The following is a 14,755-nucleotide window of genomic DNA, read 5'->3' as shown; positions in this document are numbered from 1 at the left end:
CATCGATGTCCTAGGGGGACACTCTTATACCTCCTGCGGAAGTAAGCAATGGTAGGCCGATGGCGGGCAATGATAATAGCAGCTAGGGAGCTGACGGTTTCACTGGGGAAAACCAAGGGGGAGGGGGTACTCGGCAAACAAGGCAAGGGCCGAAAAGGAGTTAGAACAAAGGAGTGGGGTAGAGGAGGGGTCGAGAGAAGGAGAAAAGGTTGGCGCAAGGTGAGTGTGGGGGGTATGGGGTCGATGATGGGGATGGAAGAGGGATTGGGTAAAGTGGAACGTGGAATGGATCAGGTTAGGGGAGAAGTGGGTCCGGTTAAGGGAGAAGAGGTGGATGTGTTTTGGTTGAGGATATTATTAAGGTAAAGATGGGTTGGGGGGTAGAATGGGAAGGTTGTAAATGAAAAAGGATGGGAGTTGGTTAAATGAAGACGGTTTGGATAGTGGTTGGACCGTGTTAGGAACAAGAGGGGATTTATTTAAAGTAGACGGGGGAAGACTGGGAATAAGGTAAGGAGTGGGGCCAGGGGGGTTAGGTAGGAGGGGGGGAGTACTGGTCTAGACAAAAGGGGGTTAACAAGGGAAAAAGGGGAAAAGGGTTCTTTTGTTTGACCTCGCATAAGAGCGAGTTTACCATCGAGAGAGGAGCTTATGGGGAACTGATCCCTGGTCTGATATGCAACAAAGGAAGCCAGCGATGGCAGGGCCCAAGTCTTCGAAGCATCCAGGTTTGAAGAGGAACAACCGAGGAGTTCAGGTGCCATTTTGGAGAAACTGTCTCCACGTGAACTGTTTTGCAGGGAGCTCAGAGCAAAAGTGGATGTCGATTCTGTCGTCTGTGGCGCTGATGGACAAATGGGAGCAGCAAAGATCGAGAAAGCTGAGGTAGCCCCCCGATAGGGACCAAGGAGCGAGGTACTAGCTTGGTTTGCAGTCAAAGCCAGAGCATCAGCAACGGCGCAGGAGTTCAGCGTACTCTCAGGCCCAATACCCAAGGAGTTTGCCTTGCGAAAAGGAGAACCAGAAGCTGGAGTGTCGCGGTAGTGACGCCTGTGACGGTGGCGCACTTTGGCTCGACCTCTGCTGGGAGATCTTGATAAGATATAACGACGGCGACCTCTGCTGGGAGGAGCAGACTCTCTAGAGGACCCAGGAAGGCGGTCAGTAACAGGGGGAGCAATATTCGAAGGGTCACTCAAGCTGGTAGGCTCAACTGGAGAAATATTCGAAGGGTCACTTAAATGGGTATTATGTTGTGCCTACTTGCTAAGCTTTTTTTCCCGAAAGCTTACCCCCTTACAAAATCCAGATAATAAATCCATAGATCCTGAACTCGCATATGGTGATTGGGCAGACAAAGAGGAGGAGCCGCATGGAGATAATGTTGGACCCTATTATTTTTGCTGTTAGAGGATATTAAGGATTTTATTAGTTTAGAAAATTCTTAGACATAATGTTTTATTTTGAGACTTTAAGGAAGAATTTTATTAAGGTTTTATTTTGGGATTTTGAGGATGACTGTAATAAGGATTTATGATTTAAATTTAAGACTTCCGCTGTGTTTATGAGAATAGTTGTGATTAGATACGCTGCTACTATAATTTGAGGCTTTGATGATTTATTTTGGGTTCACACTCTGGTTCCCTTTTGCTAAGACTATCGATCTTATGGACCGGTAACAACATAAACTCCTGGGCGGATTTGGGGGCGTTACAACCTCACACAGTGATGAGGACTCTCCCCTTTGACAATAAGTCCTAAGGGTGCATAGGACTTCCCTTGAGTCCAACATGGGAGCAATGATCAACAACCAACATGCTCCCCCTTTCCTTGTGTACCTAGTACTTGGGAAGAGTGACTACTCCCAACTTTTGTCAAAGATTCAAAGACCTCTTTGGAAAGTGGTTTGGTGAAAACGTCAACTGCTTGTTCAACTGTAGGAACAAACTCCAGTTTAACTTCTCCTTCAGTCTCTCTCAAGAAGTGATATCGGATTGCAACGTGCTTCGTCCTTGAATGCATAACCGGATTCTTGGAGATGTTTATGGCATTGGTGTTGTTACAATACATTGGATCTGGCTGATCCACTTGGATGCTCAAGTCTCTCAGCATCTGTCTCATCTATAATACCTGTGTACAATAGCCAATAGGATGTTGTCGAAATATGTTCTGCCTTTGCCGTCAAAAGAGAAACTGGATCCTTACTGCGCGTCTGTGCCATGCTACCAAGTTGTTCCCCAAATAAAATGCACCTACACCAGTACTCTTCTGGTCATCAACACATCCAGCTCAAAATGCATCAGAAAAGGCTGACAAAGTTAAGTCTTTGGTCTTCGGATACCACAGCCCATATTGGTGCCCTTCAGATATCTAACCAATAACAAATCATCTTCACTACTGCCCAAATTGGTGCCCTTCAGATTGCCTCCAATCCAACCATTGATGCTCATTACCTCACTAATTTGAAAATTTTTCTCTTGCAAGCTGCTGCAACTTCTCTTCTCCTTGAAGAATTGCTTTGTGTCTGATCAAAGCTGGTGGAATTGGTGTATGATCCAATCGACAATCTGCGGTGTGAAGCCCGAATGGTTCCTCTCAAGTTCTACTTTCAAGTTTCTGTCCAAGACTCAATTTTTATTCAAGTTCTTACATCAACAAGCTGCGGCCAATAACTTTCTGCCATTACAAGTGAGTTGGAAGCATTCCCATCCCCATCCCCATCTTTCTTCTCCTAATCCTCTACAACCCCAACCCTAGTTTTCCCCTTTGTTATTTTAATTTTCCATACCCTAAATTCCCCACAGACCTAACTAGCCATCCATTCTGTCCCACATTTGGATCAAACCTTCCCCTCTACTATTGGGAAACGCGATCTTAGTTTGTACCCCAACCACCCATTCAAACCCTAGAAATCCCAATCCCACTCAATCCCCCAAAACCCTAAAATCTGCCAGCCAATTCCTACCATCAGAATTCACCCTAATGCTGGCCAAGTGCACCACTCCCCCTAGGGAACACTCAATCCAAACCTGGTTCTAATCCCCTCACCCTAAACCATAGATTCCTCCAAATTCCACTTTTCAAAACCTTAAACCCTAAACTTAACTTGCTGCCCATTCAAGTTTACACACTTCCATCCATCAAAACATCTCAGTACCTTCATTGGAAGACTCCCCTACCTCAACTTGACATAACGCATACATTAAACCCTAACCCTAATTTGACCAAAACCCTATTTTTAGCCTACCCGATTGGCGTTCACAACAGATCCTGATTTATTGGCATCTAGTTGGTTCCTACCAATCTAGAACTACATTATCTTGCCTTGTTTCTCACAACCTGACCATCTTCATTGAGCTTGTTTCTAAAGACCCACTTGGTACCAATCACATTCTTGATAACTGGCCTAGGACCAACTCCTAAGTGAAGTTTCTCTCAATTTGATTAAATTCTTCATCCATAGCCTTCACCCAACTTTCATCTTTACTTGCTTCTTAAACTGTCTTAGGCTCAATGTGTGACAGAAGAGAGTAAGCATTGGTCTTCATCCTCCTAATCTGAACCAAGGTTCGAAAACTCGGGTCTCGGTGCCAACTCGGACCTTTGAAAAATCGAGTCAAATCGAGATCTCGGCGAGATCTCGCCGAGTTGTTGCACTTTTTTTTTTCTCGACTCGAAGCCTCATCTCGGTGGGTTTTAGACCTAGTTTGGGTCTAAAACTTGGTATTCAGACTATTTTAGGCCATTTAAACACAATGGCACTATCAGATTTTGCAAAAACTAAGTCCAAATAGGAGTGTTTCAGTTAGTAGGAAAGCAGGACAGACACTTACTTATGCTAGAAACCAGGACAGACACAGGACAAACACACTTATTTATGCCTTAAATGATATTGCATTTACTTAAGATATTATTCATAAATAAGCAAATACCCCTCTATTTGAATCCAATAAAAATAGTTAAAAAATAAAATTCCAAAAGAAAAAAAAATCACCCCCCCAGTTCAAGAACAAAAACTAGATTTTCGGCGGTAGGTGCAATTTTCAAACTTTCTAACGCAACTGGATTTTGACAGCATTCGTGCACACCGAATTAAGTTTGACCAGTACATAACTCTTTCAATATAAATCAGATTTTAGCAATCTTGGACTTGTTGGAAAGCTTTGTTTTGAAAGCTCAGATTTCACTAAAGAAGGGCCAGATTTCATGTGGTGTAAGAAATCCTGTGCATGGCATGGGTGAATACCATCTCAAAGGAAGGATTTGGCGGAAAATTTTTTTAAAAAAAATGAGTTGGTTGAGGAATCTGTCTCAAAAACTGGGGAGGAAAGTAAGAAGTTCTGCAGGTTGCCTTAGCGGCGAAAGAGTATTTTGCTTTTTATTTTATTTTATTTTTCTCCCAGAGAAGCGATACTAGGGATTGTTTTGGGATAAGTGGTGAGATAAATCTCAGAAATAGGGAGAACTAAAGTGCCAAAGAGAAAAGAAATATATATATATATATATATATATATATATATATATATATTCTGTTTCGATGTGGGGAGAAACCTTGATCTCTTTCAGATTTTGTTTGGTTCTGCCAGGGAGATATTGCTTTCATGTGCTTTGTCTGCTTAGTTTTAGAACTAACCAAACTGCAGTAGCAGATATAAGCTACAGAAAAGGAATCGTTTCCATCACTGTTGGCGACAGAAACAGGAAATAACTGAAAATTTTATAATAATATTGGCAAAGGATATCCTATTCTTGGATGAACCAGATCCTAAATGTATTTCATTACTCTAGATCAGTTCTGGTGAGGTTGGGTACTCTTAATAGGGAACCACACTAGTATCATTCAACAGAGTTAGTAGACATCCCCATACCAGCAAAATAAAGGAGAAATTTGGGCCAAACATGCATACCCGCCTGGAGTCCACTATAGCTCTAATTGCAACTTATAATGCAGTGGCATTTCAGACATAACTGAAATAAGCCATAGCATAGTTGTGTTTGATTTAAAAGTTGGAGAACATACCTGCAGCATAAATGCCACTACTAGAACCGTGATAAAGAGTGTAGCAGTCTCAAAGAGCTGAAAATTCAAGTCCATTGGTTGGCCCATAAGCCAACCAACAACCACACAGAAAGGAATCTGCATTGATAACATAGGAAATATAAGCCCATAATATCACCCCCCTAGCATAAACTTTTCTCATCTGACAAAATTTAAAACTACTCATAAAGGGGAAAAAAATCTTAAACAACTCAAATACATACAACTTTTATTCTCAAAAGGAACTTTACCATATACCAATATAAGGCCATCGTGAACAATTAATTCATATATAACATAAAAATAATAATAAATAATAAAAAACAAAAACAAAAAAAGTTGACCATCAATTTTTTTAGTTCAAGCTTTTGGTGGACGACATTAAGATCAACATACTACAAAGGCTTTGAAGGTCTTACCACAAACATAGATATCTGTGTAGATGACCCAATTGCAACTCCAAGAGTGATGTCCTGGATACCCCCACCCCCAAATAAGAAGAAGAATAAGGCATAGAATAAAATTGGGAAAAATAGGATGACTGCACAATTTTAGAAACTCACAAGTTTGTTTTTCATGGCAAACATGATTGCACTAGCATGCTCAGCAGCATTTCCTACGATGGGAAGCAGGATTACGCTAATAAAAGCCACTGGCATATTCAACGAATCAGATGCTCCCTGAAAAGGAATGTTACAAGATCAGAATGTTAATTGTTTACATGAACCTAAAGCCTCTTACATCCAAAAAGAAATGATAGAGCTTCAAATCAAACACATTCAGGAGTTGTTTCATATTTTGGATGCATGCTATATATAATAACCATGGTACAAAATTTCGGTAAATTTCGGTAATTTCGACACTACCGAGACGAGATGGGCTTCCGAAATGAAAAAAGTTCAAATTTCGTAGAAATTTCGGTATATTTTGGTATATTTCGGTATATTTCGTAGAAATACTATGTATTGAGCAGTATATTTCGATAAATTTTGGTACATTTCGGTATATTTCGGTAAATTTCGTAGAAATATTTTGTGTATTGAGTATTGAACTATTGACTATTATGAAGTTTATGAGTTATGACTTATGCACTTATGACTTTATGAGTTTAAACTTTAAAGTTTAAACTAAAGGCTACATTTTACTTTATTTTTGTTTCATTACTTTGTTTAAATTTCTTATTATGTCTTTTAGTACTTAAACAATATGTATTTAACTATTTTATACATCAGGGTCCGACCGTATACAGTCAATCAAGGGTGCAAACCCAAAACACCACTTTGAGTTCATTTTTTTTGCAATATGAAGGTTTAAATGTGTTTATTTAGCTTAAATAAGGGTATACATAAAGTATCAGGCCTTAATAAGGCCAAAAACCCATCGAGATGGAGTGCCGAAAAATGACAAAAAAAATACCATATTTCGGCGAAATTTTGATATATTTCGGATATTTTGGATATCTCGGTAGGCCCGAGATACCGATATATCGCAAGATATTGAACTATGATAATAACATGGTGCTTGTTAATTTTTTATCAAGATTACGCGGAAACAAACAAGCCCATTCATAATTCCAGTCCATCTTTGGCAAATAAACGTGTGTACATCCTTTTGTCTTTCCATCCCAGTTGAAGTAAAGGATGAAGAATCCGGCAATATTGCGAGGTGTAGGTTGCTAAAAATCAGAGAAGAGAAGAAGAAGAATAGAGAAGAGAACTCTCACTATCGTGAGCTCTATTCAATTCAATAATAAGCCTATACAAAGGGATATATAGGGTTAGGGGCATAATAGGAAAAACACCAGAAAAAGGGGGCTCTCGGTATTAGCGCTAGGCGCTAATCACAAAACCCATTAGCTCTCTATTATAGCTCTCTTCTAACACTCCCCCTCAAGCTAGAGCATATATATCAATCATGCCTAGCTTGTTACAAATACAAACAATTCGCCCACTACCCAAAGGTTTGGTAAACACATCTGCCAGCTGCTCTCCAGTTCTAACATGACTTTGACTAATCAATCCATTCTGCATCTTCTCACGGACAAAGTAACAGTCAATCTAAATATGCTTCGTCCTCTCATGAAACACAGGATTAGAAGCAATATGAACTGCTGCCTGATTATCACACCACAACTGCATGGGAACTGAAGGTTTAAAACCCAACTCAGATTAACAGCTATTGTATCCACATCAATTCACATGTCAGGTGAGCCATAGCTCTGTATTCTGACTCAGTACTGAAACGAGCAACAACACTTTGTTTCTTGCTTTTCCAAGACATAAGATTTCCTCCAACAAATGTCCAGCAGCGTGTAGTTGATCTCCGGTCAGTTGGAGATCCTACCCAATCAGCATCTGAAAAACCTTCAACTCGGTTGTGACCATGATCTCGGTATACTATCCCTTTACCTAGAGCCTTCTTGAGGTAGCGTAAGATTCGAAGAACCGCATCCCAATGAGAGGTCCGAGGAGATGAGAGAAATTGGCTCACCACACTAACAGGAAAGGCAATATCTGTCGGGTAACTATCAAATAATAGTTCAACTTACCCACCAGTCTTCTATACCTCTCAGGATCATCAAGTACATCTCCCCCTTCAGCAATAAGTTTTACATTGTGATCCATAGGAGAGTCAATAAGCTTGGACCCAAGCATACCTGTTTCAGTAAATCCAAAACATACTTTCTTTGTGAAAGAAAGACTCCCTTCTGAGACTGAGCTACTTCAATTCCCAAAAAATACTTTAACTTCCCCAAGTCCTTATTCAAAAACTTCTGTTGAAGATATGACTTCAAGTCCATGATACCCACTGTATCATCACCAATGATGATAATATCATCAACATATACTATTAGAAAAATCCTCCCCGCACCTGATTGTCTGTAAAAGAAAGAGTGATCACCACCACACCTTGACAGGCCAAACTGGAGAACAACTTCAGTAAAGTGACCAAACCACGCACGAGGAGACTGTTTAAGTCCATACAAGGACTTTTTCAACCTGCACACCAGACCAAACTCCCCTTGAGCAACAAACCCCGGTGGTTGCTCCATATAGACCTCTTCTTGCAAGGTACCATGCAAAAAAACATTTTTGACATCTAATTGAAATAATGGCCAATGGTGGGAGGCAGCAAGAGAGATCAGAATACGAACAAAGGCCAGCTTGGCCACAACTGAGAAAGTGTCTAAATAATTGACACCATACACCTAGGCATAACCCTTCGCAACAAGTCTGGCCTTTAACTGAGCAAGAGAACCATCTGGATTCACCTTCACAACATAGACCCATCTACATCCAATAGCAGTCTTGCCATGGGGCAGCGGAACAAGATCCCAAGTGTGATTCACCTCTAAAGCCGACAATTCTTCTTCCATAGCTGTCCTCCAACCTGGACTAGATAATGCTTCAGCCATAGATATAGGAAGAGGATGGGCCTCAACAGTGGACAAGAAGGAACGAAAAGGGGATGACAAACCAGAGTAAGATACATAATTAGAAATAGAATGTTGAGTACAGCTACGGATACCTTTCCGTTTAGCAATAGGAAGATCAAGATCTGAAATAACAGGGTCAGTTGGAGGAGGACTCTCTGCAAGACTTCTTGTGGAAGAGGAAGGGATAAATTGGCGAAAGAGCAGGGGGGGCAGCAGCTACCAATGGTTGCCAACGGTAAACATGGATGCCAGGAGGGCATTGACGAAGAGCAAGACCCTGTGGCAAAGAAGGCGGTGGCACCTGTTGCAAAGGAGACTGAATAATATAAACAAGAAAGGTATCATCTAACTCAGAAGTATCAAATGGATCAGCATGATATGGAGTGGATTCAAAAATTGACACATCAGCCGTGACAAAGTATTTATACAAAACAGGAGAATAGCAACGACACCCTTTCTGGGTGCGGGAATAACCTAGAAAAATATACTTGATAGTCTTGGGATCTAATTTAGACAACCCAGGCTGATGGTCACGAACAAAACATACACAACCCAAAATACGAGGAGGTAATGCTAACAATAGTTCAGTAGGAAATAGTAAAGAATGAGGAATCCCTCCCTTCAAGATAGAAGAAGGCATACGATTAATGAGGTAGCAAGCTGTCATCACAGTATCTGCCCAAAAAATCTTAGGAACTTTCATCTCAAACAACATAGAATGAGTAACTTCCATTAAATTTCGATTCTTTCGTTTTGCCACACTATTCTGTTGAGGTGTATCAGAACAAGACTGATACAGTACACCATGCTGAGCCATGAATGCTGAAAAAGGCTAGAGAAATATTCTTTTGCATTATCACTTCGTAAAATTTTCACATAAACACCAAACTGAGTATAAATTTCAGCGACAAAAGCACAAAAAATTGAGAACAATTCAGAACGATTTTCATTAAATATAACCATGTAACTCTTGAGTAGTTGTTTAAGTTAAAATAATACCGCAAGCGTATGGGTCAATCGTAGCTACGGGTCGAACACGAGGAGATATACGCCACCCTATTTTACTCACTTTAAAGTATGCAAAGTGAACCAAATTAAAGTGTTAAATTAAACTAATTAAACTAACAAATTAACACATCCTAACTCATAAGCATCTAACGAATTAAATTGGTATGAATTAAATTGGCGTCCTAACACATATCCATCTAACCACAACCACATAAAAAAAATAAAAGAAATAGAGGGAGAAGAAGAAGAAGAATGAGATGGAAGAAGAGAGGGAGAATGAGTTTAAGAGTTTAGAGAGTAAAAACCTGGATACTTGAACAAACCTTGCATGGCTTCCTCTTCTAAATCTCCAAGTCTTGTCATCAACTTAGGAACTTAGACTAGAAAGCTTGAAACTAAACTAGAATTATTACAACCATATTGAAGACATAAAATTAAAGCATGAATCAAAAGCATTACAACCATGAAATTGAAAGCATGAAATCAAACTAGAACTTAGAAAGCCAAAAACTAGAAGAAGAGAAAAAGAAATTTCACTAATTAATTGACTTGCAAGGTCTTCGGGCACGACTCCCACCTCTGCTCTCCTTTGGAAAAGCCTTGTGATGCTCCTGATCCCTCGGCAAAAGAAGTACCCGCCAGCAATGGTGGCCCTGGCCCCACCCCTTGCGTTCGAACACCTGTTGTTGCCGCTGTTGCTCGATCTCCCGCCCGTGGTAGATCTCGGCTCCGTTACCGGAATCAGCGTTGGAAGAAGAAGACTTGGCCGGAAAGTACCATTGTCCAGTCCGCTTTTGAAGGAGCAGCGTTGGTCGATGCCGGAGCCGTTTGATGCTTTCCGCCGAAGGCGCAGAGGGTCAGAGCCTCTCTCTTGCCCCGAGAAGCCCCAGTTTACAGTATTACCTCGGAGCAGATCTCGTATGGCAGAGGGCTTCTCTTTTGATCTTTCCTCTTCTGGCTCTGGAGCTGTTGCTCCTCCCCCCAATGCTTCGTGCGCTCTCAAATCCTCTACTGATCCTTTGATCTCTTCTGTCTGTGCTTTTGAGCCTTCGTCAACTTCAAAAGCCTGTGCCCTAGAGTCTTTGTCTGCTAGCGATGCTAACCCCCTTTTGGCTTCAGCGAACCTTTTGAACCCCCTCGTCGAGACTTCTTCGGCCTTGACTTGGTGGGCCCATAGTTGTCCGCAGCGTCGCGGCGATCAGTCGGTGGAGGGTGTCCGTCGATTGCTCGACATGTCGCCCGCCATGGCGTTGCCATGGCGAGCATGTCGACCATGTTTTATTTTTTATTTTCTCTATTTTTAATGTGTTAATAGATGTATACTCAAGCCATGTTTTATTTTTTCTCTATTGTTTCTCAAGTTTTAAGAAGAAAATTCAGAAATCGAAGAAGAAATCGAAGAGGGAAAGAAGAAATCGAAAGAAATCGAAGAGGGAAAGAAGACGGGAGAAGAAATCGAAGAGGGAAAGAAGACAGAAGAAGAAATCGAAGAAGAAATCGAAAGAAATTGAAGAGGGAAAGAAGAAATCGAAGAGGGAAGAAGAAATCGAAGACAGAAGAAGAAATCGAAGAGGGAAAGAGAGTCGGGAAGAAGAAATCAAAGAGGGTCGCCTGGCGTAGGTCGCCATGCAGCCCTCTCGGCGCACGCCATGGCGACGCCATGACAACTATGGGTGGGCCCCCTCTCTTGTCCCTTGTCCGGCGTTCCGGACGGCCTCTCCCCTTTGCTTCCTTCGGTCGGGTTTAGCCCCCTCTCACCCTTCCGAAAATTTACCCAGGTCTTCTCATGGGTCGGGTCAAGCTCTTTCGCCCTTTACCCAAATTCTACCCAATTTCTCCTTTCGGTCGGGCCCTCTCTCTCTTCTTGGACCTTTTCCAACCCAATCTGTTCCTTCGTCTTCTTCACCCGATAGGCCTGTAGCTGCCGCCACTGCTCCCTGTGTGTCTCCCCTACACCCTCCTCCTGCAGCTGCCACCCCCCTCCTTCGTAGCTCATACCGGCGCCGTCACCATAGCGAAACCAGGTCTTCGGCTGTTCTGACCAGGCTCCTTAAGTCTTCGCTGCCTCTCCTCCCCCTTGCTCAATGATCCGTGGCATCATTTGGAACACTAAAGGGCTCAACTCTCCCTCTAAGCAATCCGCTGTTCGCTCTCGTATTCGTTCCACTCATTCTTGTTTTTGCTGCCTTCTTGAAACTCATATCAAAGAGCCTAATTCGACCAAAATTATCAGCTCTATTGCCCCGGGTTGGTCGATTCTTTCAAACTACTCTCATCACACCAACGGCCGTATTTGGATTTTATGGGACCCCTGCGAGAATCTCCATCTCCCTCTCTTCCGCCTCCTCTCGGTTCATGCACGCCATGTTCTCTCGATTGCACGGCCATTTTTCCTTTTTCCGATGTGGTTTATGCTCTTAACGCCTGCGATAGGATTGTCCTCTAGGCTGATCTCGGTCTATTGCTTCCCAGTTGGTGCTCGCCTTGGGGGTTAGGAGGGGATTTCAACATTATCGGTTCAGCCATGAAAAGCGAGGGTGGGGACCATATGGACTTGGAGGCTATGAATTCCTTTAATGATTGCATTGATGATTTGGGGGCGATGCCCTCGGATGGACAGGCTTTCCACTCACTTGGAGCAACAAGAGGGCTGGAAGCAATCGCATCGCCTGTAAGCTGGACAGAATGCTTGTCAATGAAGAGTGGCTGGCAGCCTTCCCTTCCTCTCAGGCCTCTTTTGATAACCCAGACATCTCAGATCATTCCCCCATCTCCTTAGCCATTCAGCCTTTCACCTCTTTTGGCCCTAAACCCTTCAAGTACTTTGACATGTGGTCCCCTCACCCAAACTTCCTTTCTGTTGTGCAAGATGCCTGGAATAAGCCTGTTTTTGCCTTTTCTGCTCCTCTAATTGCTTTCTCTAGGAAACTCAAAAATGTTAAGGCTGCTCTTAAAGATTGGAACATCAAAGTTTTTGGCAACATTTCTCATCAAATCCTGGAGTGTAAGGAAAGGCTTACTGCCATACAGTCTAGTCTACAGTCTGATCTTCTTAATGCTTCCTTGGCCATTGAAGAGAAAGAAGTCTCCTCTCAGCTCTCCTCCTTGCTGGCTAGGGAAGAAAGTTTTCTTAAGCAAAAATCTAGGATCACTTGGCTGGATTTGGGAGATTCAAACACGGCCTACTTTCATCGATCGGTGAAAGCTAGGCTTAACACAAACTCCATTATTCAGCTCGCCCGGCCGGATGGATCCTTAGTCAACTCTGTGAAAGATATTAAAGATTTGTGATTCGGCCTTCCAGAGCATCTTTTCTAGTCCTCGGAGAATCTTGCCCCCATTCGGACCGAGTTGCTCAACAAGTTTATTGGCCAGGCCTCTCTTGATTCTTTGAGTTCTATTCCTAAAGAAGAGGAAATTGTGGAAGCTATTCACTCTCTCAAGGTCAATGGTGCTCCGGGCCCGGATGGCTTTAGCATGGGGTTTTTCTTAGCCGCTTGGAATATCATCAAATCTGATCTTGTAGCTGCCACCAAAAGCTTCTTCCTAAATCCTAGTCAAATTACTAGGATCAACAATACTTTTCTTTGCCTCATCCCCAAAAAGGAAGGTGCTATTGCCATGAATGATTTTAGGCCCATTGCCCTTTGCAATCTCCTCTACAAGTTCATAGCAAAGATTACGTAGGCTCAAAGGTGTTGTGGATGGCTTGGTCAATGACAACCAAACAGCCTTCATCCCTGGCAAGAATATCTCGGACAACATCTTTTTATGCAATGATTTAATTCGAGGGTTTGATCGGAAAAATCACTCTCCCTCCTTCCTCTTGAAGATTGACATTCACACGGCCTTTGACTCTCTTAGGTGGGAATTTATTACTCAGGTGATGACTAAGATGGGATTCCCTCTACTTTTTGTAAATTGGGTTAGCTCTTGCATTTCTTCCCCCAAGTTCTCGGTTCTGGTCAATGGTAGCCCAGCGGGTTATTTTGGTGCTTCTATGGGGATTCGCCAAGGCTGCCCTCTATCTCCCTACCTGTTCACCTTGGCTTTGGAAGTCCTATCCAGAGAGATTCAGATTTGTACTGATCAGCAGATTATTTTGCCAATGCCCAAGTGTAAAGCCATTAAGGTTACTCATCGGCCTTTGCGAGACGATCGATGATATTCTCAAAGGCCACGATCGCCTCTCTTGAGCATTTTAAGTTGCCTTCAGCATTTCCATGAGCGCTCGGGTCTCCGCATCAACCCCTCAAAGTCTCTTATATTTTTGGCTGGAGTCTCAGAGGTTCTGAAAACAGCTCTTCTTGCCAAATCTGGCTTCCTAGAGGGCAAGCTTCCAGTTAAGTACTTGGGTATTCCTCTAATCCCGGCCAGGCTTACTGCTCACCATTGCACTCCTATGCTTGATTTGATCAGGAAAAGGCTTCAACTTTGGAAAAGCAAACTTCTCTCTTATGCAGGCAGGTTAATCCTTATCAAATCAGTATTGGAGTCATCTTATATCTATTGGTCTGGGATTTATGGGCTACCTCAGGCCACCATCAAGTCCTTAGAAACTCTCATGGCCTCCTTTCTCTGGAAGGGCAATGATTCCTCTAGATTTCTCCATCCCCTAAGCTGGGCCGCTGTGTGTCTCCCTAAGACGGAAGGTGGGCTGGGCATCCGAAGAATCAAAGAGGTGAACACTGCGGGTATCATCAAGCTTATTTGGAAGATTGCTTCTAAGAAGAAAAGCATCTGGGTTGACTGGATTTATTCGGGTCCTCTTCGAAATGACTCTATCTGGACGGCTTCCCCTTCCTCTAATGCTTCTTGGGTCTGGCGTAAAAATCTTGCTAGCAGACACCTTGTGCTTCGGGTCATTCGGTCCCAGGTTGGTAATGGTCTCTCCACTTACCTTTGGCTGGACAATTGGCACCCTTCGAGGATTCTTCTCCATCAGGTCACTCTCCGCTCCATTTATGCAATGGGTCTTCACAGGCTATCTTTGGTTGCTAATATTCTTGATCAGGATGGCTGGGCTCCCCACCCTCTGGCACTTCTCTTAGCCTTATTTGGAGTGAGCTCCCCTCTATTCCAAGAAGGCCTACTGCCCGAGGAGATTGTGTTCTTTGGATAACAAACAGATCTGGCCTCTTCTCTTCTAAGGAAGCTTGGAACTACATTCGTTTGAAAGGCCAGCTGGTACCTTGGCGCAAGTTTCTTTGGTTCAAGCACCACATTCTCTCGCACTGTTTCTGACTTGGAGGGTTTTCAACAAGCGTCTCCCA

The 14,755-nt window shown here is 42.7% G+C and overlaps 1 protein-coding gene across 2 annotated transcripts in view; it reads right to left on the bottom strand.

The window, feature by feature from the left end:
• Positions 1–14,755, bottom strand: part of LOC122669182 (vacuolar cation/proton exchanger 2-like) — a 73,374-nt gene that overhangs the window by 39,082 nt on the left and 19,537 nt on the right. For both annotated transcript variants that reach the window (XM_043865874.1, XM_043865875.1), the window contains exons 8-10: positions 5,602–5,718; positions 5,458–5,511; positions 5,021–5,137 (exon numbers count right to left, since the gene is read on the bottom strand). In XM_043865874.1, coding sequence (XP_043721809.1) covers positions 5,021–5,137; positions 5,458–5,511; positions 5,602–5,718 — 288 coding nt within the window. The remainder of the gene's footprint in view (positions 1–5,020; positions 5,138–5,457; positions 5,512–5,601; positions 5,719–14,755) is intronic.

This window comes from Telopea speciosissima, chromosome 7 (genome assembly GCF_018873765.1).
Source record: "Telopea speciosissima isolate NSW1024214 ecotype Mountain lineage chromosome 7, Tspe_v1, whole genome shotgun sequence".
Classification (NCBI taxonomy): domain Eukaryota; kingdom Viridiplantae; phylum Streptophyta; class Magnoliopsida; order Proteales; family Proteaceae; genus Telopea; species Telopea speciosissima.
This window is presented reverse-complemented; position numbering and strand designations above follow the sequence as displayed.